This window comes from Macaca fascicularis, chromosome 13 (genome assembly GCF_037993035.2).
Source record: "Macaca fascicularis isolate 582-1 chromosome 13, T2T-MFA8v1.1".
In the NCBI taxonomy this organism is placed as follows: domain Eukaryota; kingdom Metazoa; phylum Chordata; class Mammalia; order Primates; family Cercopithecidae; genus Macaca; species Macaca fascicularis.
In genome coordinates this window covers 110,923,526-110,949,536 of record NC_088387.1, presented here as the reverse complement: position 1 = coordinate 110,949,536, position 26,011 = coordinate 110,923,526, and the positions used below count along the sequence as shown (strand labels likewise).

Below are 26,011 nucleotides of genomic sequence, written 5' to 3'. Positions count from 1 at the left end.
TCAAGGCTTCCGGTAGCCTCTCAGGTCAGGGCCCACGCCGCTAGGAGGGAAGCCGGGAAGCCTTCCGTCCCAGACTGCAGACAGGCCGCGTGCTCTGAAAGGGCACGAACGAGGTGACCCCGGGGCTCTGGTCCCAGAGAGCCTCTCCAGCCCAGTTCCCCACCTGTAAAATCGGGAGGGTGCACCCAGCCCTTAAGCCCTTAAGCAGGAGGCTTTAACTCCTGAAATGGTTAGTGAGAGAAACTAAAACACTTGTAGGGAGGGAAAAATCTCGCAGAATGGCCCATCCCCCTAGAGGGTGCCCGTTTGCCTCCCGGTCCACCCAATCCCTGAAAAGCCGGACCTCCGGGGCGGCTCCCGGCGGCTGCTAAACTATCAGGTCGCAAGAAAGCGGAAAAACGAAGCAGCTGCCGGCGGAGCCCACAGGCCAGGGTGGGACAGTGGCCCAGGGGCGGGGCTAGGAGGGGCGGGGCGAGGCGAGGTTGGCCAGGGGGCGGAGCGAGGAGGGACGGGGCGGAGCGAGGTTGGCCAGGGGATTGGGCTAGGTGAGGCCGACCGGGAGGGGCGAATCTGGGGGCGGGGCGAGGTGAGGCGGGTCCGAGAACTGAGCGATCCCGGGCCGGTGGGAGGTGGGCCCATGGGCGGGGCTGACGGGCGGGGCGAGATGAGGCTGGCCAGGGGGCGGGGCGAGGCCTGGCGGATTAGGCGAGGCGGGCCAGGGGGCGGGGTGCGTCCAGGGGAGGGGCCGAGCGAGGCGGATCCGGAGCAAGGCGGAGCGCGGAGGGGCGGACCCTGGCTGGGTGGTCCCGGGCGGATCCCGGGAGGGCGGAAGGCTTCGGCAGAGCTGTGCCGCCGAGGCTGAGCGGCCCTTTACCGCTGCCGCCGCCCCGGTGCCCAAACCCGTGGCGCTATGGAGGCGGCGCTGCTGGGGCTGTGCAACTGGAGCACGCTGGGCGTGTGCGCCGCGCTGAAGCTGCCGCAGATCTCCGCTGTACTAGCTGCGCGCAGCGCGCGGGGCCTCAGCCTTCCGAGTTTACTTCTGGAGCTGGCAGGGTAAGGCCGGGGGCGACCAGGGCTGCCTCCTTCCCCCTCGCAGCTGCTGCCCCCCTGGGAGCCCGGGAGAGCCTCGGCTCGAAGTAGGGCGGGGATGATCCTTGCACGCCGGCGTCGCAGCTGGGCGGCCGAGGGTGAACTAGGTAGCCTAGGGGCTCGGGGTGCTCTTCCCAGGGCCACCCGCCACCCGCTTACTTACATTGTTTCTCACCAAGTCCCGCGTGGCACGAATTGACTATGCACGCCCATTTTACAGATGAGGAAACAGACCCAGCGGAGGCAGCCCTCGGTGCGCTAGTGACAAAACCAGCTGGCCCTGAGCAAGGCCATTTGCACCTCGAGGCTGTCATATTCTTTGTCCCTAAACTCACCACGCACCCTCAGCCTCTTTTTCGGGCCTCGGTTTCCTCACCTGTGAAATAAGGGGTTGAACTAAGAATGGCTGAATCTCTTCTCTTCTCCCGGTGGTTGGTGGGGAACCTTTCCTGGTTATTTAATGAGATTCCTTGGGAGGGGGTCTTAAGACAATTGCATTTCTTATAGAAAGAAGTTTCCTTAGTCATCTATAAGGACGTTGGAGAGTCTCTGCAGTTGGGAAGGGGTGACGTAGAGGTCTTTAAGTCCCTGATTCTGAGGCAGCTTCTAAGGCCTTCCTATTCAAAGTATTCATCATGCCAGAGCACCAAACTTTTGGCGTATCATTTTTGAGCCCCAACAATGGGAAAACGCATACCTGAACCTAGTGATCTCGCCCGTTGCCCCTGGCCAGGCCAGGCCCTCCACTTTGCTCCCCGCCATCACCCAGTGGGGTCTGAAGGCTGATCCTCCACACAAGCCGTCCTGGAGCGCAAGGTGGGCGAGGTCGGGGGTGCGGGACACAGGATGGGAAGAAGCCAATGGGTGCGGGGGAGAAAGAGGAGACCTCAGATGTGGGAGGGTGAGGGACCCCACTCAGCCTCTGGACTCTGCGCCAGCCCTATGGAGCCCAGCCCTGGGTACAGTCATCCAGTGGGGGGCTTTGAGGGGAAATTTCTGGGAAAGCTTTGCAGTGGGAGGGGCTGTGACCTCTTCCAGGCTTGTGAGTGACTCTGCCCTGTGGGGTGTGGAGGGGGGTCCCAGGCTGGATGGCAGGGTTGAGGGGCAACCAGGGGAGGCAGGCAGCCTGTGTTTCAGGTTGGTGCCGCCGCCAGGCTGGGAGCAGAGAGGCTGGAGCGATGAGGCTGTGGCAGAGGACACAGGCTGGAAGTGGCTGCAGTGACCGCTCAGGTGGGAGAGGGGACAAGGGCATGAAAGCCAAGAGCAGGATTTGGCCTTGGCCCCTTGCTAGGTCTCCGAGCTGGGGAAGCTGAAGCTGGACCCATGATGGAAAAGAAGCCAGGCCGTCTGTAGAGTCCGTAGATTCCCTCCTGCCACCAGCCCCTAGGCCTGCATTTCCACCACCTTTGCACCGTTGCTTGAAAAACGCAAACCCTCAGAGATACGTAGGTGAGGGCTCATATTAAATCTGTCAGCTGTCACCTCTCCCAGCTTACCTTAGTCCCAGCTCGCCTTAGTGAAAGCCAGACCTCTGGCAGTGGAAGGATCTTCCTGGGCATGGGAGCCCAGGGGTTGGGTGCGGCAGTGGCTTGCTGCTGTCCCTGCTGGCCTGTCTGAGGGGCTTGCTGTTATCACTACAGGTAAAGGGGACTCTGTCAGGGCTGGTGCACCAGCTCTGCAGCCTCCAAGCCAGGGCCAGGGCCAGGCACACAGACTTCTGTCAGGGCCCAGCTGCAGTGCCAGCCTCGCCTGGAAGACAGGCTGGAAGGGATCAAGGCTCTACCCTTGCTGAATTCCAGTAGATTTGATCTCCGTACCGCCAGCTGTTTATTATCATGTGGCATTGCCTGAGCATTCCATGTGTTGACTCTATGCATTGTATAAATTATCATGAATCATAATCTCATTTAATCCTTACAGCAGCCTTAGGAGGTAGGTGTTGTTTTTGTCCCCAGACAATGAGAACCGGAGTTAGGGAGGTAAGGAGCCCAGGGCAGCAGCGGGCTGGGTAGCCCAGCAGGGTCCTGGCCCTCCCTTCTGCCTGCCTGCCTCCCTCATGCCCTTCCCAGCCTTGCCTGGGAGGCCCGCCTGGGGCTGGCCATGCTTGCCAGCTGGGCCCTGGGCCCCTGACCAGATCCGGCAGCAGCCAGAGTTAGAGCAGAGGGAACTCCAGGGCTGCCGCAGTCAGCCGTCTGGACGGCACGGGCCCTCTTTGGGTCTCCATTTCCCAGTTCTGAGAGCATCGAGTCAATTGGAGCATGAAGTGTGTCTTAATGACGCCAGAAAAGCCTTTTTAGTGTGGCTTGGTGTGAAGGGCAGGAGCCTCCGCCCAGGGACCTGCCTCTGCCGCCCAGGGGCATTCCTTGTAGCTGGGGCCTTCCCCCTCCCTGGTTCCCAACCTTGCTGCTTCTCAGCCTTGCTGGCGGCCTCCTGCCCTGCCTGCAGGGCTCTGCCTCCCTGCTCTCTGCAGCCAGGAGCCTCCTGGAACACAGGATCCATAGGACCTGCCCTGCCTGCAGCCTTCCGTGGACTGCGGCCCTCCCTCGATGGACCCTTAGGCTGTAGAACCTTGGCCTCTGGGTAGGATGCCTTTGGAGCCCACTAAGTGCTCCGGGTCACTTGTCCCCCAGCCTGGGTGGGGGTATGTTTTGTTTAACCCTCTAGCAGGTGTTGAGGGAGAAAACTCCAACAGTTGCATGGAGCAGATGGGAATGGAGACGAAAAAAATGGGTCTGTGTCAGATGCCCGGCCAGCATGATTTTATGATGATGAGCATTGTAGCGATTTCTTATTAAAATGAACTTTAAAGGGCCAGGCATGGTGGTTCTCGCCTGTAATCCCAGCACTTTGGGAGGCCGAGATGGGCAGATCACCTGAGGTCAGGAGTTCAAGACCAGCCTTGCCAACATGGTGAAGCCCCGTCTCTACTAAAAACACAAAAATTAGCCAGGCGTGGTGGCGCACACCTTTACTCTAAGCTACTTGGGAGGCTGAGCAGGAGAACCGCTTGAACCCGGGAGGTGGAGGTTGCAGTGACTGAGATCGCGCCACCGCACTCCAGCCTAGGTGACAGAGCAAGACTCCATCTCAAAAAAAAAAAAAAAAAAAAAGAAACATTAAAACTAAAGGAAAGACATTGCCCCCACCTCCCCAGGCTGCAGGGGCTGGGGGAGTTTGAGTCCCAGGGAAAGCAGGGAGTAGATGACAAAACCTGCAGGGGCAGCAACGGCTGCGTCCAGATCAGCCTCGGGAAATCCAGGCTCTTCATCTTGTATGTTCTTGTGTATTTGGGCCTCCGTTTCCCTAAGTGGTCTGTGAGATGTGGAGGCCAGCATGGATGACCCCTGGAGGTGAGAACGGACTCTGACATCCCCAGGTTCTCAGGCCTGGCCTGCGGACTGTGGCTGCGTCCCAGGGTCAGCACACCGTTAGTTCAATGGTGAAGACCCCCATAGCTTTTGTTCTTCAGCACTCAGCGGCTGGCTGTGGCCCCACAGAGGGGCTGGGGTGCAGCCTCCCGCTCTGCCAGCCGCTCTGGCTCCATCTCACAGGGGAACAGAGAGGGCTGCTCAGGAGGCTGGCAGGAGGAGAGCCCCTGCGGCAGGGCAGGGCTGGGCAGAGGCACCGCTTATCCCTGAAGCTGGGAAGTGGCCCAGCTGCCAAGCGCCCAGAGGGTGGGCAGGCAGCTGGGGGTGGGGACCCTCCTGGGCACGGTGGGGGCCTCCACTCGGGGACCAGGCCTGCGGGAGGCCCTCGTGCTCAGGGCCACGCTGGGACCTCCTCCGACTCCGCCCCCAGCTAAGTCGCGCACTGTCGGAAACAGGCTAGGGAGGCACAGCCTGTTTGTGAACCGGGCTTTTCCAGGATTCCTTCCCAGCTTAGGCGATCGGAGACCCTGGGGGATCCCTCCTGTGCATTGAAGTCCCGTGGTTCCTGCTCCCCTTTCTTCCCGACCTGAGTGGTCTGAACACACAGGTGAGAGGGAGGGAGCCACAAAGCTGGGTGTGGGACAAACAGCCCCAGGAGACCACGGGGATTCCGGTCCTGAGGGAGGAGACAGCTGGGTGTGAGAGGGAGGCAGGAAGCTCTGCCTTTTCTTCTGAGAAGGTGGGACCCTGGGGTCTTTGCAGCATCCTCACAGCTGGAATCTTAGTGAAACTGACGGTGGTTCTTTGTGCTTTTCCCCCACTGCCGTCTCAACCAGGCAGCTCTTCTGGAAGGCAACTGGACCATCCAGGTGCTGTTCTAACTCTTAAAACATGGCTACAGACCCCCATCCAGGGATGGCTGCAGCCCCTCGGATCCTTGTGCCTCTGCAGCTTCTCAGAGTGGAGGGCAGATGTGTGCAGCAGCTGAGGGGCAGCTGCTGGGGTCAGTGAGAGCCCAACGTGGCAGGCAGGCCAGCAAGCGTGGGCCCAGAAGGCCCAGTCTCATACTCCTGCTCAGGGATTTGCCTTCTGTAAAAATCCTTTGTAAGTGACCATCTCAAGGCACTTCATAGAGGTCATGGGTATTGCACTATGGCCCGGTGCCCAGTAAGTTCTGGATGCTCCAAAAATTGTACAGATGATTCAACTGAATTCCATCTATTTTGTTCTAAACCTTCGTCTTTAACACTGGGGTGTCCACACCACCACTGCGAGGATTCGGCAAACTGACCTGTGTTCCGGGTGCCTGCCAGGCCCCGACAGCTGCGTTTTGGGGCAGCCGCGTGGACATGTGCCCTCCTCTTTCCAGGTTCCTGGTGTTTCTCCGGTACCAGTGTTACTATGGGTATCCGCCGCTGACCTACCTGGAGTACCCCATCCTCATCGCACAAGGTAACAGCCCCTTCCCTGTCCGGCGGGCTGCTGCGGGGCTCCCCTCCCTCCCTCACTCATAGCCTCTCTCTTTCAGATGTCATCCTCCTGCTGTGTATCTTTCATTTTAACGGGAACGTGAAGCAGGCCACTCCTTACATCGCTGTGTATCCTTTCCGAATCTGAGCCAGAAGTGGGAACAGGGGTGTTATTTGCGAATAGTATGCATTGTGAAGCAGGCTTCTTTACCAGATGTGTATTTTTTGGTTAAAAAAAAAGAATCTCAAATATAAATGTGTCCACGTACACTAGAGATGCCCTCAGTACAGCCCCTGCTGCCCCTCCGAGACCAGCATGCCCTGGGTGGTGCCAGCAGGCCGAGTGGAAGGCAGATGGGTCGAGTCCACCCTTGCTAAGAGCGGCATCATCCAGCTGCATTAGTTCATCTGAGACATTTCTTCCTGCCCTGATAATGGTCCCCAAGGATTGGAAGCAATAATGAGAGTATCCGGCGCCTCTCAAGACGTTTAGCTTAGAGGCTGAGCCTTGAGGTCTGAGCGGCAGTCGGTGGCTGAGGCTTGCAGTGGAAGCCTGGTCAGCTCAAAGATGTGTCCCCGCTCAGTGGCACTTCCTGTGAATGAGGGTGAGGCTTCACTTCAGCTCTCTTTGTAAAGACTCACTAGTTGAACGTCACACTCCTTAAAAAGCCAAGAGAGGCCGGGCGCGGTGGCTCACACCTATAATCCCAGCACTTTGGGAGGCCGAGGCAGGCGGATCATGAGGTCAGGAGATCGAGACCATCCTGGCTAACAAGGTGAAACCCTGTATCTACTAAAAATACAAAAAAATTAGCCGGGTGTGGTGGCAGGCACCTGTAGTCCCAACTACTCGGGAAGCTGAGGGCGGGAGAATGGTGTGAACCCGGGAGGCGGAGCTTGCAATGAGCCGAGATGGCACCACTGCACTCCAGCCTGGGTGACAGAGCAAGACTCCGTCTCAAAAAAAAAAAAAAAAAAAAAGCCAGGAGAGTGTTTTTTGTTGTTGTTTGTTTGTTTGTTTTGAGGCGGTCTTGCTCTGTGGCCCAGGCTGGATGACAGTGGTAGGATCAAAGCTCACTGCAGCCTTGACCTCCTTGGTCAAGCTTAATTGTCTTGATCAAGCGATCCTCCTGCCTCAGCCTCCCGAGTAGCTTGGACTATCGAAGCATGCCACCACACTCAGCTAATTTTTAAATTTTTTGTAGGTACGCGGGTCTCCCTATATTGCCCAAGCTATAAGATGTTTTAACCTTTTTTTTAAGAGACAGGGTCTCACCGTGTCACCCAGGCTGGAGTGCAGTGGCTGGATTATAGCTCACTGCAGTCTTGAACTTCTGGGGCCAAGGAATTCTCCCGCCTCAGCCTCCTGAGTAGCTGGAACTACAGGTGCATGCTACCATGCCCAGCTAATTAAAAAATTTTTTTTTTAGAGATTGGGTCCCAGTGTATTGCCCAGACTAGTCTTGAACTCCTGGACTCAAGCGACCTTTCCACCTTGGCTTTCCAAAGTGCTGGGATTACAGGCATGAGCCGCCACTCCTGGCCCAAGAAAGTGTTTTCAATGGCACTAGCTGTCAGCCTGTCCTGCCACATCTGTGAAATGTCCTGAGCTGTTTCTTCCCATGCCCTCTTCAGAGCAGAGGAAGGAGGGCAGAGCCAGGCCTGTGGCCCGAGTGACCTAAGCGCAGGCCATGAGAATGTGGGTGTGGAGTGGTGGGAAACGGCTGGCCTGGAGCCGGACAGGACAGGTCCCTGCCACCACAGCGGTGGCTTCAGCATACACCAGAAACTGCGCGTCCCCCATCTGTGACGTGGGATCATAATGCCTATGTTTTAGGGTTGTTGTGGAAGCTAGAAGTGCCAGAAACACAGTCAAGCAGAGTAAATGACAGGGCCGTTGTGGTGGTTTTACCAGCAGCGAGGCTCTGCAGCCTGTGTCGGTGGAGGCAGCTGGGTTCTGGCCGAGTCCTGACCCTCTGCTGTTTCCCCGAGTGGTAAGCTCTGCTGCCTCCGTTTCTCTCTGCAGAAAGAGGGACTGCACAGCTGGACTGTACCTCAACACTTCACAGTCAGTCCCAGCTGGTTAAATGGTACTTTGAAGATGAAAAGAGTTACGTGATTTACTTTTGAAATACAATGCAACAGCTTTGTGCAAATGGTGAGTCTGCAGATTAGAAAATTTGGGTGCTGGTGGCACTGGGAGATATCACATAGCTGGAGGCTGATGGCGAGTCCGTAGTATCAGCAACATGCTTATAATCTCCTGTTGGACTTACAGAGAGCAAAAGAATAGGGTTACCATATTAAGGAATACTTTTAAATATTGCATGGGATATACTTCTACTGAAAATTATTGACCAGGTGCAGTGGCTCATGCCTGTAACCCCAGTGGGTTGCGTGGTCTAAGTGGCAGGATCTTTTGAGGTCAGGAGTTTGAGGCTAGCCTGGGCAACATAGTGGGATTCCCTAGTGCTCCAAAAAAAAGAAAAAAAATGATTCAAGCATGGTGTCTCACACCAATAAATAACTCGGGAAAAGTTATTTATTTTCCACCTGAAATTCAAATTTAACTGGGTGTCCTGTACTTTAATTTGTGAAATCTGGCAACCCTACAAATAAATCATCTGTAGGATCTCAGGAGCTCCTACTATTGGTCAAATTTTATAAAATGTATATTCCGAATACACAGAATGAGGTGGGATAGAACAGAATTGGTTGGGGGAGGAGTCACAAAAATTAGCTTTCAAAATTGAGTTAGTGTTTTCAAAACAGGATTCTCTCCAGCCAGCTTCGAGCTACCTTCTGGTGTTGACCAGGCTGTGAGTATTTAGTTCCACTGACTTTTAGCACCGGGCATTGTTTCAGTATCTTCATTTAATTAATGTTTGAAATTATAATAATAGCAGTCTCTTGAGTCGGTGCTACGTGCTTTTAGGCATTTGGGAGGTAGAGTAAGGAATGTTGAGTCCATTTTACAGATAAGCAAATCAAGGTAGAAAGATGAAAAGTGACTTTCCCAAGGCCACTCCAGAGACTCTTGGCGGTCCCCTTCCAGCCCTGGCCGCTGTCTCCTGGGTGCTTGTTCAGCTCCCAGCTGGCCTCTGTTCCTGTGGCGTCGCCGAGCTCAGTGCACACGCCTGACTCCCAGCATTGCCCACCCCTACTGTATCGTTTTTACAGTGGAGTTAGTGGGAAAGGTGGAAGTCAGTAAACAGAAGTTCACATCACACCGATTTTGCAGAACATTCCTGCTTTATAATGTTGGACTTCTCCTTTAAGTGCTTAGCTTTTGACCATAAATCGGAGACGTCTGCATGGTCTGGAATTAAGTGGTCAGTGAAAACCACTAGGAATGTTCCCGGTCGTCGGGAGCAGTCCATGAGTGTGGGTGTCTTTGTATTTCTCTTCCGTAACCTGCTTTCGTTCTTTTGAACTCCCAGCAGGTGTTCACTTGCAACCCTTTTCATCCCTTCCAAATCTGGCAGATTCTGGTAGCATGTCCCCCTCTCCCACCCACCTGGCTTCCATGTGCAGCTCTCTGTGGTCTTGGTTTGTATATGTGAGATGGGAGGGTGGCGGGGATGTGGGCGACCCACTGCTGTGTCCCTTAACACTTGGTAAGATTGGTGTCTTCTTGGTTCGTCCTCGCCCTGCAGAAGTGGATCATAGACCTGGCCATGGTAAGTGTTGTGCTTGAAAAGAAAGTAGGAGGAATAAGCTACCTTGGAGAGAACTTGATAGATTATATATATATGTATGTAATTTTTTTTTTTTTTGAGATGGAGTTTCGCTCTTGTTGCCCAGGCTGGAATACAATGGCACAATCGGTTCACCACAACCTCTGCCTCCTGGGTTCAAGGGATTCTCCTGCCTCAACCTCCCCAGTAGCTGGGATTACAGGCATGTGCCACCATGCCCAGCTAATTTTTGTATTTTTAGTAGAGACAGGGTTTCGCCATGTTGGCCAGGCTGGTCTCGAACTCCTGACCTCAGGTGATCCACACGCCTTGGCTTCCCAAAGTGCTGGGATTACAGGTTTGAGCCTAGGCGCCCGGCCACTAGCAGTTTTAGAATGAAGAATTGAGCATCAGTTAATGAGCTGCTTCTTAGGTTCATAATGGCATGTTGGCCTTGTCCTGGAGAAGGGCCGACTTATTTTCATACTTGGCTCAGGGCTGAAAATTTCCAAGGCTTCTGAGGGTGGTTGAGGATGTGTTTGACCACAGACCTCTCCAAGGTGACAGAAGTGAACGAGAAAAGAAGGAAGAGAACTAACTGGTGGTCGCAGGGCACTGCCTGCCACACCTAGACTCATGAATTTCTTTCCCCTTTCCCCCAGCGTCTTGTCTGTGGACAAGATTCTCTGTTAAATTTCTGTTACATTTCAACCCTGTTTCTTTGGAGAACAAATAAGTAGGGTTGCCGTATTAAAAAGGAACTCTTTTTCAGTACAGGTATGTCCAAAATATTGCATGGGGCCAGGCGCGGTGGCTCACGCCTGTAATCTCAACACCTTGGGAGGCCGAGGTAGGCGGATCACCTGAGGTCAGCAGTTCGAGGCCAGCCTGGCCAACAGGCGAAACCCCATTCTCTACTAAAAGAAAACAAAAATTAGCCAGGCATGGTGGCAGGCACCTGTAATTCCAGCTACTTGGGAGACTGAGTCAGGAGAATCGCTTCAACCCCGGGAGGCAGAGCTTGCAGTGAGCTGAGATCATGCCACTGCATTCCAGCCTAGGTGACAGAACGAGACTCCATCTCAAAAAACAAACAAACAAAATATTGCGTGGGACATACTTGTACTAAAACATTTGTTGTTGTTGATCTGAAATTTAAATTTAACTAGATGTCCTGTATTTTTTTTTTTTTTGCCAAATCTCACAACCCTGTAAATGAGCCTTCCCTCTGTTGTCTCTGTTCTCTCTGTTGTCTCTGTTGTCTCTGTTCTCTCTGTTGTCTCTGTTCTCTCTGTTCTCTCTGTTCTCTCTGTTCTCTGTTCTCTCTGTTGTCTCTGTTCTCTCTGTTCTCTGTTGTCTCTGTTGTCTCTGTTGTCTCTGTTCTCTCTGTTGTCTCTGTTCTCTCTGTTCTCTGTTCTCTCTGTTGTCTCTGTTCTCTCTGTTGTCTCTGTTGTCTCTGTTCTCTCTGTTGTCTCTGTTGTCTCTGTTGTCTCTGTTGTCTCTGTTCTCTCTTCTCTCTGTCTCTGTTCTCTCTGTTGTCTCTGTTCTCTCTTCTCTCTGTCTCTGTTCTCTCTGTTGTCTCTGTTCTCAGTAGCTCCTACTACTGATTGAGTTGGGGTGGTTCTAGTTTGGGGGTGATTAGCTCCCATACAGCAGCTGTGAGCCTTCACCCCTCAGGAAACATCCTTCCAGCAATGTTGAGATATAGGCTTGTCAAGAACGGCTGGGTGCAGTGGCTCACGCCTGTAATCCCAGCGCTTTGGGAGGCCGAGGCGTGTGGATCACTTGAGGTCAGCAGTTCGAGACCAGCCTGGCCAAAATGGCGAAACCCCATCTCTACTAAAAATACAAAAATTAGCGGGGCGTGGTGGCGCGTGCCTGTAATCCCAGCTACTCCGGAGGCTGAGGCGGGAGAATCGCTTGAACCTGCGAGGTGGAGGTTGCAGTGAGCCATGATCAAACCGTTGCACTCCAGCCTGGGCAACAGAGCGAGACTCTGTTTCAAAAACAAAACAAAACAAAACAAAAGAATCACGTTCAGGGGTCAAAGACAGCAACAGCTTTTTGGTGTTTCTTCTGTACCCTTAGCAGTAGTCGTCTAGTCTAACCACACATTGATGATGTAACATTTCATGAAATGTAATTTTGATTCTTTCCTTTATCATGCGAGGGCTGAACACCAGGCTCCGTGCTGTGTCTGCCCATAGCCCTCCTTCACTGACTCAATGAGTGTTCCTCATGCACCTGCTCTGAGGTGCCAGGGCCCGGGGCACAAGGTGGCCCAGATCTGAGAGTCATGGAGAGCCCCAGTGCAGGAGAACCCGCAGGGCCTTCAGAGCTCACACATGGTAGCGAAACTCCAGAATCCTAGAGAGGAGCGGATGCTGCTTGAATCAGTGGAAAACCTCCATTGTAGAATGTTCTGTTTTTTGGCTTTCAAATGCAGGTACCCAAGATCGTTCCCCCAGAGGTCCTAAACTGTGCTTTCATGGTTAAATTGATAATTCATATACTCATGGTTTATTCACAAGAAAATGATTAAAGTACTTAAAAATGATCCCCATAACAGCTAAGCATCCCTTCTCCTTTCCAATCCTGTTCCTAGACTAGACTGTTTTACAGAAAATTTTCATAGTCTCCAATTGAATTGATGTGATAAGACATTCCGGGGCTCGGTTAGGGCCCAAACCAACACTGTTTCAGGATTGTAAAGATGGCTTTGTTCCTGAAAGATGAATCTGGTAGAATATCTAGCAGGCAAGCTTGTGTTTAGCACGAGTGTGTCGTAATGTGGTCTGGGGCCCTGATGTGTGTGAACAAAGCCAGCTTCCCCAGCTCTTCCCATCCCGCACCGACTCCTTGCCACCCCGCCGAGCCTGTGGTCTGGCTAGTTCTCTGGTGCGAGCCCTCCCCTGCAGCCCTCCCTCCTCTGCTCTGTCCAGGTCTCCTGATTGTACAAGAGCCCCCTCTCCTCACAGGCCTTCCTGCCTGGGGTCAGCCATCGTCCAAGCCATCCGCACCTAGCTCCCAGGGTGACTTTAATCCTGCCACAGGCCTGACCACATGTCCTTGGTCAACTCCTCTGCCCAAGAGCACTTCCTACGGTTCCCTTCTCCATAATTCCTTTTTTTTTTTTTCTTTTGATACAGAGTCTCACCCTGTTGCCCAAGCTAGAGTGCAGTGGTGTGATCTCGGCTCACTGCAACCTCTGCCTTCTGGGTTCAAATGATTCTTGTGCCTGAGCCTCCTGAGTGTTTTGTTTCAATTTAATTTAATGTAACTTAATTTAGGAGAGCTAAGTAATTAAACATGAGGCCAAAGTACATAAGAAAGTGGCAGTCTTTTATTGCAAATATGCACACACTCTCGGGCGAAGTTCTCTGGTCCTCAGGTGTGGGGGGCCAGGGAAGTCGTGCCGGCGCTCTCGGGTGATGTTCTCCGGTCCACAAATGCGGGGGCCGAAGAAGTCACACTGGCTCCTGCCAGCAGCGGACTTTTATGCATTGGTACTGGAAGGGGGAGGGCAGTGGGCAGGATAAGGGCGTGATAGGGGCGTCTCCGTAGGCGTGGCCGGGTAAGTTTCGATCTCTTTGGATTGACATCACCTGGCGCATGCTCGGTTGATCTGCATCTTCCCGCGCGCGGGAAAGTTGGTGAGGAAGAACCCGGAAGCAACATGGATTATGCCTTCTTGTTCACCTTCCTCCATCTTGTCCTTTCTCCTTCACCCAAACACTGAGTAGCTGGGACCACAGGCACATGCAACCATGGCTGGCTAATTTTTGTATTTTTTGTAGAGATGGGGTTTCACCATGTTGGTCAGGCTGGTCTTGAACTCCTGGCCTCAAGTGATCCTCCCGCTTTGGCCTCCCGAAGTGTTGGGATTACAGGCTTGAGCCACTGCACCTGGCCTCCCTTCTCCATAATTCTTCCTTGTCCAAGTAACCCTTTCTGTCCTCCCAAGTCACGCTGGGTGCACTTTTATCATCACGTTTGCCAAACTGCATTATTATTAAGGATTTATTCCCTCAGCAAGGATTTGTTGAGTGCCGGCCAGGTGCCAGCACTGTCACAGGTCCTGGGGACCCAGCAGGAAACAGACTGAGTGTTCCCCGTGAGCTTTTCTTCTGGGGAGACAGAAGGTCAACAAGCTGCTCTTGTCAAGGCCAGCGGCTTTCATTCATGCCAGAGCCCGTGAGCAGTTCTCATTCCTCTTCTTCATATCTCGGTAGCTTTTGACGCCATCGATCAGGACTCCTGAAGGGGTGGCCTGCCTCTTCACACCTGTGGGCATTTCTCATTAGGTGGAACAAGAGACTTGAGAAAAGAAATGAGACACAGACAAAGTATAGAGAAAGAAAAAGTGGACCCAGGGGACCAGCGCTCAGCATACAGAGGACCCGCACCGGCACCGGTCTCTCAGTTCCCTCAGTATTTATTGATCATTATCTTTACTATCTTAGAAAAAGGGAAGTGGCAGGATAATAGGATCATTGTAGGGAGAAGGTCAGCAGTAAGACATATGAATAAAGATCTCTGTGACATGAATAAGTTTAAGGAAAAGTGCTGTGCTTGATATGCATATGCAAACATCTCCATAAACCTTTTTAGTGCATAAAGAGCAGCATTGCCGCTAGCACGTCCCACCTTCAGCCCTAAGGCGGTTTTCTCCTTTCTCAGTAAACAGAACATGCAATCGGGTTTTACACTGAGATGTTCCATTGCCCAGGGACGGGCAGGAGACAGATGATTTTCTCTATCTCAGCTGCCAAGAGGCCTTCTTTCCTCTTACACTAGTCCTCCTCAGCACAGACCTTTCACAGGTGTCAGGCTAGGGGACGATCAGGTCTTTGCCTTCCCACAAGGCCATATTTCAGACCATCACATGGGGAGAAACCTTGGACAATACCTAGCTTTCCTAGGCAGAGGTCCCTGCGACCTTCCGACCTTCTGCAGTGTATGTGTCCCTGGGTACTTGAGATTAAGAGAATAGTGATGACTTTTCACAAGCAAGCTGCCTTCAGGCACTTGTTTAACAAAGCACATCCTGCACAGCCCAAATCCGTTAAACCTTGAGTCACAACAGCACATGTCTCTTGCAAGGACAAGGTTGGGGGTAGGGTCACAGATTAACAGCATCTCAAATACAGAACAAAATGGAGTCTCTTATGTCTACTTCTTTCTATATAGACACAGTAACAGTCTGATCTCTCTTTTCCCCACAGACTCCTCCTTGAATCGCTTTGCCCACCTGGCTTCCAGGACGCCTTGCTCTCCAGTGTCCCTTCCCCTTGATCCTTTCTGTGTCCTTACTGATTCCTCCTCAGTTCCCTGATTCCAGTGTTTCCAGGGCTCCAACACACACCTCACAGCCAACCACTGGCTACCCTTGCCTGACAGTGAGCCTCTCCAACCTTGTGTGTCCAGAACTGGGTTTCTGATCTCCCACCCTGCCCCCTCCCTCCTTCATCTTAATCTGTCTCAATTAATGGCAACTCCATTCTTCCACTGCAAAGGCCAGAAACACTGGAGTTTAGAATCACCCTGATTCCTGGATTTCTCTTTTTCTTTTTTTTTCTTCTCTTTCTTTCTTCCTTTCTTTCCTTTCTTTTCTTTCCTTTTTTTTTTGAGACAGAGTCTTGCTCTGTCACCAGGCTGGAGTGCAGTGGCATGATCTCAGCTCACTGCAACCTCCACCTCCCAGATTCAAGTGATTCTCCTGACTCAGCCTCCCGAGTAGCTGGGACTACAGGTGCATGCCACCATGCCCAGCTAATTTTTGCATTTTTAGTAGAGACGGGGTTTCACCATGTTGGCCAGGATGTCTCGATCTCTTGACCTCGTGATCCACCTGCCTCAGCCTCCCAGAGTACTGGGATTATAGGCGTGAGCCACCGTGCCCAGCCAGATTTCTCTTTTTCTCACATCCTATTACCACTCCCTCAGCAAATCCTATTGGCTTTGCCTTGGAAATATATCCGGAACCTGAACACTTCTCACCTCATCTGTTTCTACTGCCCTCCTACAAACCCAGGTGACTGCACTAGCCTAACTGGTCTCCCAGGTGTCACCTCATCTCCCTTCGGCCTACACTCAACCCGGAGACGGGAGTTTCAGCTGCTGAAGAGACTGGTGCTGGCAGGGCTGGTGGTGGTCAGCATGGAGGATGCTGTGCAGAGCAGCAGGCTGATGTGTGAGGATCACTTCCTCACCGTGTAGCAGAGGCCTGAGTGCACACAGACTAGCAGAATAGCCAGCAATTCAGGGCTGAAGCGCCACAGCTTGCTGCTGGAGTTCACGTTTGTCAGTTCAGAACAGCATAGTTTTCCCCAAGCTCTAAAGCACAGTATCTCAGTACTTCTTTTTTCCTTTTTTTTTTTTTTTGAGACGGAGTCTCACTCTGTTGCCAGGGCTGGAGTGCAGCGATGAGATCTCAGCTCACTGCAGCCTCTGCCTCCCGGGTTCAAGCGATTCTCCTGCCTCAGCCTTCCGAGTAGCTGGGGTTACACGCGCCCGCCACTATACCCAGCTAATTTTTTTCTGTTTTTGGTAGAGACGGGGTTTCACCATGTTGGCCAGGCTAGTCTCAAACTCCTGACCTTGTGATTTGTCCGCCTCAGCCTCCCAAAGTGCTGAGATTACAGGCCTGAGCCACCGCACCTGGCCCCTCAGTACTTAGTTCTTATTGGAGGTGTGGATAGATGAACCTCTGTGGCCATCCATTGATTCTTTCTCATTCCCAACTTCAAACTAGCCCTGGCCATTAGTTACCCACTGCATGGTGGAATCTGTGAGTTATAAATAAATGTCTTAAGCTGGGCGTGGTGGCTCACGCCTGTAATCCCAACATATTGGGGGGCCGAGGCAGGCGGATCATCTGAGGTCAGGAGTTTGAGACCAGCCTGGCCAACATGGCAAAACCCCATTTCTACTAAAAATACAAAAATTAACCAGGCGTGGTGGCGCGTGCCTGTACTCCCAGCTACTGGAGAGGCTGAGACAGGAGAATTTTTTGAACCTGGGAGGCGGGGGTTGCAGTGAACCAAGATTGTGCCACTGCACTCCAGCTTGGGCGACAGAGTGAGACTCTGTCTTAACTAACGAACAAAATAAATAAATGTCTCACTATTGCATTCTTTTTCACCAAAGTTAGGTTTCAACTTTGTACAAATCCGTTATTTTGACTTGAAAATTTGGCTTCAAAAGTGCTTTGAGTATCTGGTGCTCTTTTGTTTTTGCATTTTTTTTTTTTTTGAGACGGATTCTCACTCCATTGTCCAGGCTGGAGTGCAGTGGCACGATCTCAGCTCACTGTGAGCTTCGCCTCCTGGGTTCACGCCATTTTCCTGCCTCAGCCTCCCAAGTAGCTGGGACTACAGGCGCCCACCAACACGCCTAGCTAATTTTTTGTATTTTTAGTAGAGATGGGGTTTCACCGTGTTAGCCAGGATGGTCTCGATCTCCTGCCCTCGTGACCCGCCCGCCTCGGCCTCCCAAAGTGCTGGGATTACAGGTGTGAGCCACCGTGCCCAGGCCTCTTTTGCTTTTTTAACAAACAGACTCGTGACTTTCTCACATTTTATCTGCAAACAGAATCTATGTACTTTCATCAGCGCGGCCAGTAAGTTTGCACAGCTCCAGTGTCTATGGAAGACGAGAGACTCGGGAACTGTGAGTGCGCTGACTTGGAGCCTCTCTTCCTATACCTGTGCAAGTAAGGACCGGACTCAGACGGTGGGGAGGCCTTTGGTAGCACCAAGTGTCTACCTAGTAGGGTGTTAAGTTGGTGTTGAAGTAACATGGTCCCTGGCGCTTTACTGCTTTACAAATAGCTGTTCAGCTAGAACCTCCTAAGTGTATCCATGTTTACAAAGATGATTTAATGCAAAGTGTTCTCCATTTTCTGTAAGATCTAAGTTGCCAAGAAAAAAAAAATGAAAGCGTATTTTTCTCCAAAAATCTGGCCTGATATTAATTAGTTCTCTCTTCTTTGAAAGGATGAAGAGGTTGATTATATTGAATGTACTAATTTATCTTAAAAATTTGAATATAACAGGTTTTAAAAGATGAACAGTGGCTTTTGAGAATGAATAAAATGTGTTGTAATGGAGATTTTCAGCAGCCACATTGTTTGGTCTTAACTTTAAAATGTTCACTGTTCATCTGGATTCTTACAAAAACGACCTAAAATACATATATGGTATATATAGGTAGAAACATTTTTATAATTCAGAGCTGTCACATTAGTTGGATTTCTAGTTTTAGATATTTTAAGTAGATTTCATCATGGTTCTTCTGCATCTTAAAGGGCCAATGTCTCTATCCATGACTGCTGGTCTTTATATTCAACAAGTTGCTTGTCTTAATTATGTCTTAAAATCAAGATTTTCTTTCTTTGACAGGGTCTCGCTCTCTCACAGGCTGGAGTGCAGTGATGTGATCTTCACTCACTGCAGGTTTCCAAGTAGCTGGGAGTACGGGCACACACCACCACACCTGGCTAATTATTAATTATTATTATTATTATTTTGAGACAGTCTTGCTCTGTCACCCAGGCTGGAGTGCAGTGGTGCAATCTTGGCTCACTGCAACCTCTGCCTCCAAGGCAAGCGATTCTCCTGCCTCAGCCTCCCGAGTAGCTGGGATTACAGGCACATGCCACCATGCCTGGCTAATTGTATTTTTAGTAGAGACAGATTTTCACCATGTTGGCTAGGCTGGTTTTGAACTCCTGACCTCAAGTGATCCACCCGCCTTGGCCTCCCAAAGTGCTAGGATTACAGGCGTGAGCCACCGCCCCCAGCCAATTTTTTGTAGAGATGGGTCTCACTATGTTGCCAAGGCTGGTCTCAGACTACTGGGCTCAAGTGTTCATCTCACCTCAGCCTCCCAAAGTGTTGGGGTTACAGGTGTGAGCCACTGTACCTGGCCCTGTATGTTTTCTTACAGGTGTGAGCCACTGTACCTGGCCCTGTATGTTTTCTTTGGAGAAATGTCTATTCAGATCCTTTGCCCATTTTTTAATTGGGTCTTTTGAGTTTCTTACATATTTTGGTCATTAACCCTTGTCAGATGTGTGGTTATTAACAGCCTTTTAAAAAGTTTGAGAGTCCTTTGGTGGCTGCCTCCCTAACTGAAGTCTTCTGTCTACTTACATGATTTATTTTATTTAAATGATGATTTAATCAACAGCTATTTATGTGGTGTCTGTGTGTAAAGCCTTGGTTTATCAAATGTGTCAACAAAACATTTTATAGGATTTGGCCTCTGCCTTTCAGGGGCTTGCAGTTTAGTTGGAAGATAAGACAAAAAAACTACTATGTCAGTATGTGCTACATGCAGAATGTGTTAGCAGAGAGGGCTTTTGATGGGCTGGTATTGGGCTAGGAAAGGCATGCCTTGAGCTGCAGGCCGTGGTCTTCTCTAACTCCCAAGTCATGCCGCTCTCTGCTCTCGTGTGTCGGTTTAAACTGTTACTCCAGTTTCCTGAATGTTTACTAAGTAAAGGGCTATAGCACACAAATGAACTAAACAAAATAGTTCTAGTTAAACCCTTGGAAAAATCTTCCCCTTTTCTGGGCCTCAGTCTCCTTATCTATAAAATGCAAGGATAGAAATCAGTGCTTTGAAAACCTTTATTGTTTGTTTTTTGAGATGGAGTTTCGCTCTTTCGCTTAGGCTGGAGTGTGGTGGCACAATCTCAGCTCACTGCAACCTCCGCCTTCCCGTTTCAAGCAGTTCTTCTGCCTCAGCCTCCCAAGTAGCTGGGATTACAGGCGCCAGCCACCACACCCGGCTAATTTTTGTATTTTTAGTGGAGACAGGGGTTTCACCATGTTGGCCAGGCTGGTCTCGAACTCCTGACCTCATGATCCACCTGCCTCAGCCTCCCAAAGTGCTGGGATTACAGACGCGAGCCACTGCGCCTGGCCAAAACATTGTTTTTAATTAGTGGGAGCCTTTCTTTAAATAAAACTACCCAGAGGCTCAATTTGTAACTGAGAATTATTAAGAGTTGCTTTTGGAGGGTCGGGGGTTGCGGGTTAGCACAGAAGACAGTGGAAGGGAGCGCAGTCTTTCTGAGTTTCCGCGGGCAGCGCTTGAGTACCTTCTAGGTACCCTCCCTTATGAGTAGTTTCAAAACCATTGGGGTAGGATGCATGGCTGGTTTTTGTTTTTGAGATGGAGTCTGGCTCTGTCGCCCTGGCTGGAGTGCATTGGCGTGATCTCAGCTCACTGCAACCTTCTCCTCCTAGGTTCAAGTGATTCTCCTGCCTCAGCCTCCTGAGTAGCTGGGATTACAGGTGCCCGTCACTACACCTGGCTAATTTTTGTATTTTTAGTAGAGACAGCGTTTTGCCATGTTGGCCCCGCTGGTCTCGAACTCCTGACCTCAGGTGATCTGGCATGGCTAGTTTTTATGTAATTACGAAACACAGCACTATTTGGTTTTCTGTACTACCAAACTCTATCAAGAATAGTTAATATATATAGGTAAAAAAAATAAAAATAATTAAGAAATAATGGTTAATATATATTGGGATATTAAAAGGGAAAGACATTATTAGCTAAACCCCAAAATGTCTGTGAGGCAAGTTACTTATTGATGCAAGTTTTCTTTTACAGCAAGAATCATCACAACCTTAATGACCACCAATGATTTTACAAGTAAGCAAAATATATTCTCACTTCCTTTTTGAGTTTTGTGCTATTTGTGCCTCCTTCATTTGTAAACTGTCTTAGGGCTTAATGGATGGACTTGGCTCTATTGGATTACAGATTTAGATGGCAACAATGTATTCCTACTCTTCTTGGTAACCATTTTTATTATTAAGCCTCTCCTTCTTATAGTCCAGGGGATAGAATATGCACAAGATAATAGATTCCTATCTCCATGGAACTTCCACTTAAGCAGTGGAATTGGACATGAGGTAATCACACAATTCCCTATTGAATTCTAATGGGACATGGTTTGGAAGAGTAGGGCAGGATGAGCATCTAAGGAGAACCTGGCCTAGTTTGCAGGAGCTGGGCAGATTAATTTGAAGAAGAGCGATCGTGAGGAAGAGTAGAGGTTTAGCCAGAGGAAAGGGTGCTGGGGGAGGCCAGACTCCTAACAAGGAGCAGCATGTGAAGGTCATGAGTGAAGGACAAAGGGCTAGAGTGCGGAGAGCAGGGGGACAGTGACAAGCGGGTGAGTTTCAGGAGAGGAAGGGCGCGAGGCTGGCAGTGGCCCAAGTATCCAGGGCCTACAAGAACTGCCCACAAACAGTAGGAAGCCTCTGGAGGCTTTGAAGCAGGGAAGTGGTGTCACCAATGGACTATGTTCTTGTTCTGTTTCTTTAAAAGAAAAAGCTGTAATGGAAGAGGAAGTACTTTGGTTAACCACAAAATAATTTAGTAATTCCTTAGGCTGTTTTCAACTCCCAAATCAAGCATATATTATACATCTTTGGAAAATGATTAGAACAGATGGGTGTCACCTGTGAAGATCAGACAATGTCCCCAGCATGGAGCCCTTTTAAATGAGCTAATTATTATTTGAGAAATAGTGCTTCAGAACAGAGACATGTTTGTTAGTCTCTTCCTGGAGGTTGTACCTTTGCTCGAATACTTTTTGTCAGTTCTGATGGTAGGACTAAAATTGTTCTGGTCAAAGCATAAACTTTGATCAAGTGGGAAATGGGAAGGAAGACAGGCTTGGGGCTTTCCACAGGACTTGAATTCTCAGCATGGAAAGGAGAGTCAAACCACAAGTAAACAACAAAACCTATACATTAGAAATTAAGTTTAAAAGATCAAGATTGTTCTAATTGTGACTTATTTCTTATCTATGACAGCTATTCTTGAAAGTGATCAGTGTATCTGGGAATAACTTTTTTTGTTTTGAGATGGATTCTCACTCTGTCACCCAGGCTGGAGTACAGTGGCGTGATCTTGGCTCACTGCAACCTCTGCCTCCCACGTTCAAGCAGTTCTCCTGCCAGAGTAGCTGGGATTACAGGCATGCGCTACTATGCCTGGCTAATTTTTGTATTTCTAGTAGAGACGGGGGTTTCACCATGTTGGCCAGGCTGGTCTCGAACTCCTGACCTCAGGTGATCCACCCGCCTCCGTCTCCCAAAGTGCTGGGTTTACAGGCGTGCGCACCGCGCCCAGACTGGGAATAACTTTTTAAAAACAGTGTAGCTAAAATCTTACATGTGTTTTACAAACACAAAGATATCTTAAATCTCATTAAACCTATTTATCAGGAGTTTTATCTGTACCTTACAATAGAAGTGAAGTCACTGTTAAAGTTATGTATATGTATTTTTATTTTTCCATAAAGAGACACATTTTCATGCTTACTTGAATATAAAACATGCCTTGTTATGTGGGCCAGTTTTTCAGGATGATCTTAACAGAATATGTTAAACCACCCTTGCTTAACATGGAATGTTCTGACACAGCAGCACCCTCAGGACTTCAGATGAATAAAGGGATTATAAAGGGATTTTTAAAAGTTATAACCCTTCTTAGGCCAGGTGTGGTGGCTCATGCCTGTAATCCCAGCACTTTGGGAGGCCAAGGTGGGCAGATCACTTGAGGTCAGGAGTTTGAGACCAACCTGGCCAACATGGTGAGACCCCATCTCTACTAAAAATACAAAAAATAGCCAGATGTGGTGGCGGGCGCTTGTCATCCCAGCTTCCTGAGGACTGAGGCTGGAGAATCACTTGAACCCAGAAGGTGGAGGTTGCAGTGAGCCGAGACAGGCCACTGAACCCCAGCCTGGGTGACAGAGCGAGACTGTCTCCAAAAAAAAAAGAAAAAAAAAAGTTACAACCCTTCTTAGCCAGAGCCACATTACTATCAATTGAGCACTTAAGATGATAAATTACGGCCGGGCGCGGTGCCTCAAGCCTGTAATCCCAGCACTTTGGGAGGCCGAGACGGGCGGATCACGAGGTCAGGAGATCGAGACCATCCTGGCTAACACGGTGAAACCCCGTCTCTACCAAAAAATACAAAAAACTAGCCGGGCGAGGTGGCGGGCGCCTGTAGTCCCAGCTACTTGGGAGGCTGAGGCAGGAGAACGGCGTAAACCCGAAAGGCGGAGCTTGCAGTGAGCTGAGATCCGGCCACTGCACTCCAGTTTGGGCGACAAAGCAAGACTCCGTCTCAAAAAAAAAAAAAAAAAAAAAAAGATGATAAATTACTATTTATGAATTCGGGCCAAGGGGCCGAAAGTAGTTATTATGATAGGAAGATCATTTCCCCAGAAATACCTGGAACCAAAATTGTTCATTTTGGTGGTTGGGGGTGAAGCTTTATTTAGGCTTACACTTTGAGCAGGAGGTGGTTTTGCTCTATATTGTGAAGACGGTTTTTAATACACCTTTTTTTTTTTCCCCAGTTCTTACACGTTTTGTGATCATGCTGGCTTTAAATATATGGGTAACCGTGACAGTACTTCGCTACCGGAAGACAGCTATAAAGGCTGAATGATGGATACATTATTCCTTCACACAGTGGATTTTGAGTAACTGAACCAAAGGAAAAAGAAGCTCTTTGCTAAATTAATAAATTTAGTAAATTTCATAAATTTTATACATTTAGTAAATCAGTTTATAATCTTTGAAGCCAAAGGCTTCTTTAGACTTAAAGAGCCACTTAAACACTTGTTTGAAAATACCAATTTCCCTCCTTCGTTAGGTTACGGTAGCGCTCAGACGTCTGCAGTGCAGAGAAGGCCAGTGACTGTTGGAAGTCATCCACGAAGCCCATTTTGAGGCCATTTTGACCCTTACTCTTAAGTTCTATATGAAGAACTACATCGATTTGTTGGCTTTCAGAATCTTTTAGGAAATAAATCCTCTCCATGACAAAAATGAACATGAACGGAGTGGCATTTTGTTCCAAGTCAGAGGTGGACACCTATAATAAATGACTAGGGTTCACTTTCTGGGACTAATGTTTAATTGTAACATAGATACAACAGGGTGGCCTTGTTTTATATAATACAGTATTACACCTGCACGTGCTCTAGCAAGGATACCAAGGCAAGCACACATGTAACTGGCTTGAGTTTGTATCAAAATAGTCCTTCAACTTCGCACTGTGCCTTAAGTAATTCCTAACAAAAGGTACTAGGATTAGCTGCAATCTCTTCTTTCGATGAGGAAATCCCAGTAAGCTTTCTGCTTCAAGGACAATGCTGCCATTGTTTAAAGGGCCACAACTATATAATTACCACTGCTGCAATCTGGTACAAAATACGTTTTGTCTACTGAAAACATACACAGTAAAGGGTGTTAGGTAGGTTCTGTCCAGTTCTTAGGGATTTTTTTCACATTATAGTATTTTTTACCCTAAATATGATGTTAAGATTATTATATACTGTATTTTCTTCTAAATTAACCCTAATGTTTAAAAACTCACTTTCCCCCTTTAATTGAAGGCATTGTTTTGTTATATGCAGTAATGATGTTTACCAGAGATTATTGTTTCCTATGCAAAATAAATTTTCGTATTTTGAATTCTGCTGAGTCTTAAAATTGTCAATCATTAATATGACTATTTTATGTAAGGTATAGTTTTTAAATAAACTAGTTAATCCTTTTAGAACTACTGCTTGGGACCAACAGGAAGAGGAACATGGTATCTAAAAACAATTATTCATTCTGTAGTTGTTAAAATTACAGATATCATCTTTTTAAACATCCAAGTTAATCTTTTTTCATTTGCTGTTATAATCTGACCATTAGCATCAATACAAATTACATGATTTTTATTCCCACAAATGTTTTATTTAGATAGCATTAGTACTTTATCATTGCTTAAAGCAACTCCTTTAAAAGCATACTTAACTTATGTGCCGAGGTCTCTGTTTTTCCCCCCTTTGTCAGGCAACAAACACTGGAGCCATTTCAGACATTCTGCGCACATGATCATACCTAATCTGGCAGTGATCCTGTAAAGTAGACACAATCTCCATTTTACAGATGAAAACACTGAGGCTCAGAGTGAATAACCTGCCCAAGATCATATAGCAAATAACTGCCCTAGAAAACACTTTCTCAGCACACTATTTCCTGACAAAACAGACATCCTGCCTCTTTTCCTTATCCTCACCAATTCAAATGAGTTTGTTATATTTGTGTGCATCTTAAAACACCCAAATCAAATCAGAGATAGGCTCCTGGTTGAGATTTGGTATTCCTCCATGAATTAAATCATAGGGCAGAAGAATCACAAGTCTACAGCCTTAGTTATAAGACTTACTTACTATCCTCATCCCACTGTTTATACCCATCTTATAGAGAGAGCAAATGTTTTGGGTAAACTTTAGAAAGTTGCTGTATTCTAGGACTATTTCACAGGAGAAGTATGAAAATGCTTATGTCTCCATTTTATTTTTTTTTATAAAAAGCAGGCATGAAATACAATTACATTACTACAAAGATGCAACAAAACTTCAAAAAAGGGGTGCAATTTTTGTTCAGAGGGGACAGCTGATCAAATATTTGATTTTCTAAACCATGCAGTTCATTACTTACTACAATTTCAAACAAAACTCATTATTACGGGGATGGGAGTCAGGAAGAGGCCCCCCCAAGCATGATATCCAGCGCTGTCACACAGTGCTTATGTTCAAAGTGCTTACAAATGGTGTCTTCACAACACAGGGAAGCTGAAGCCTTATTCCAGGGAAGGAGAGGTGAGTCAGTAGCAGTGTCAATGCAGACTGAGAAGCTCGGCAGTGACTTGCTCCAATCAGATTTTAGACACGATTTAAAGCATGTTTCAATAAGGTTAATACAGTGTCCGAGTTTCTCTACTTTACCACCAGAATCCTAGAAGAGAGTAACAGCCGCAGCATAACTTCTTAAAACTGTGGTGTAGCAACCTAGAGTATTTCTGTTTAGGATCTATAGATAAATGGATGCAAAATACATACTTTAGAGCCGGATTCATGTAACTCTAACACAGGTTAGTTTTAAAAGCACTAACCTTTATTTTGGCTTTACTGGTATGCTTATCCATTAGTTAGCTAGAACATTTTAAAACTTTCATATAGATTTTTAAAATATGTTTCTAGAGAACATGGTTTTTTAAAATACTTTAAAAACATTCACTATACATTAATTTAAACAGCAATATCGGCACCAGTTTTCCTTTCACTTCTGTCTCGTTATCCCCACAAAACAAAAGTAAAAAATCCAGTAAGAAAATCCCAGTATTCATGATTTCTTAGTTCCCCATAGGAGGTATTTATAGCTCTAGGAGAAATCAGGTGTGAAGGAACAAGCAACTTTTAGTCTTATAAATATTTATCTTGGAAGCTTTAGGGCCTCAAGAAAAAAGAGAAACGAGCACAAAATCAGGTTGTTTCATATTTAATAAGTGTTGGAAAGAAAACACG

At 48.6% G+C, this 26,011-nt stretch overlaps 1 protein-coding gene across 4 annotated transcripts; it reads left to right on the top strand.

Moving 5' to 3' along the window:
- The first annotated feature begins 794 nt into the window (after window positions 1-794).
- On the top strand, window positions 795-24,125 carry SLC66A3 (solute carrier family 66 member 3). Of its 4 annotated transcripts, XM_005576553.4 has the most exons (7): window positions 795-1,053; window positions 5,827-5,909; window positions 5,986-6,055; window positions 9,549-9,606; window positions 17,197-17,317; window positions 20,230-20,271; window positions 23,003-24,125. In XM_005576553.4, exons 1-7 carry the CDS (start codon window positions 911-913, stop codon window positions 23,092-23,094), a joined length of 609 nt encoding a protein of 202 aa, XP_005576610.1. In that variant the 5' UTR covers window positions 795-910; the 3' UTR covers window positions 23,095-24,125. The 4 variants fall into 4 exon arrangements, with proteins under 4 accessions (XP_005576610.1, XP_015289486.1, XP_065383505.1 ...); XM_015434000.3 differs by lacking the exon at window positions 17,197-17,317; XM_065527433.1 differs by lacking the exons at window positions 17,197-17,317; window positions 20,230-20,271; window positions 23,003-24,125 and adding an exon at window positions 12,753-12,935.
- The last annotated feature ends 1,886 nt before the right edge of the window (window positions 24,126-26,011 follow it).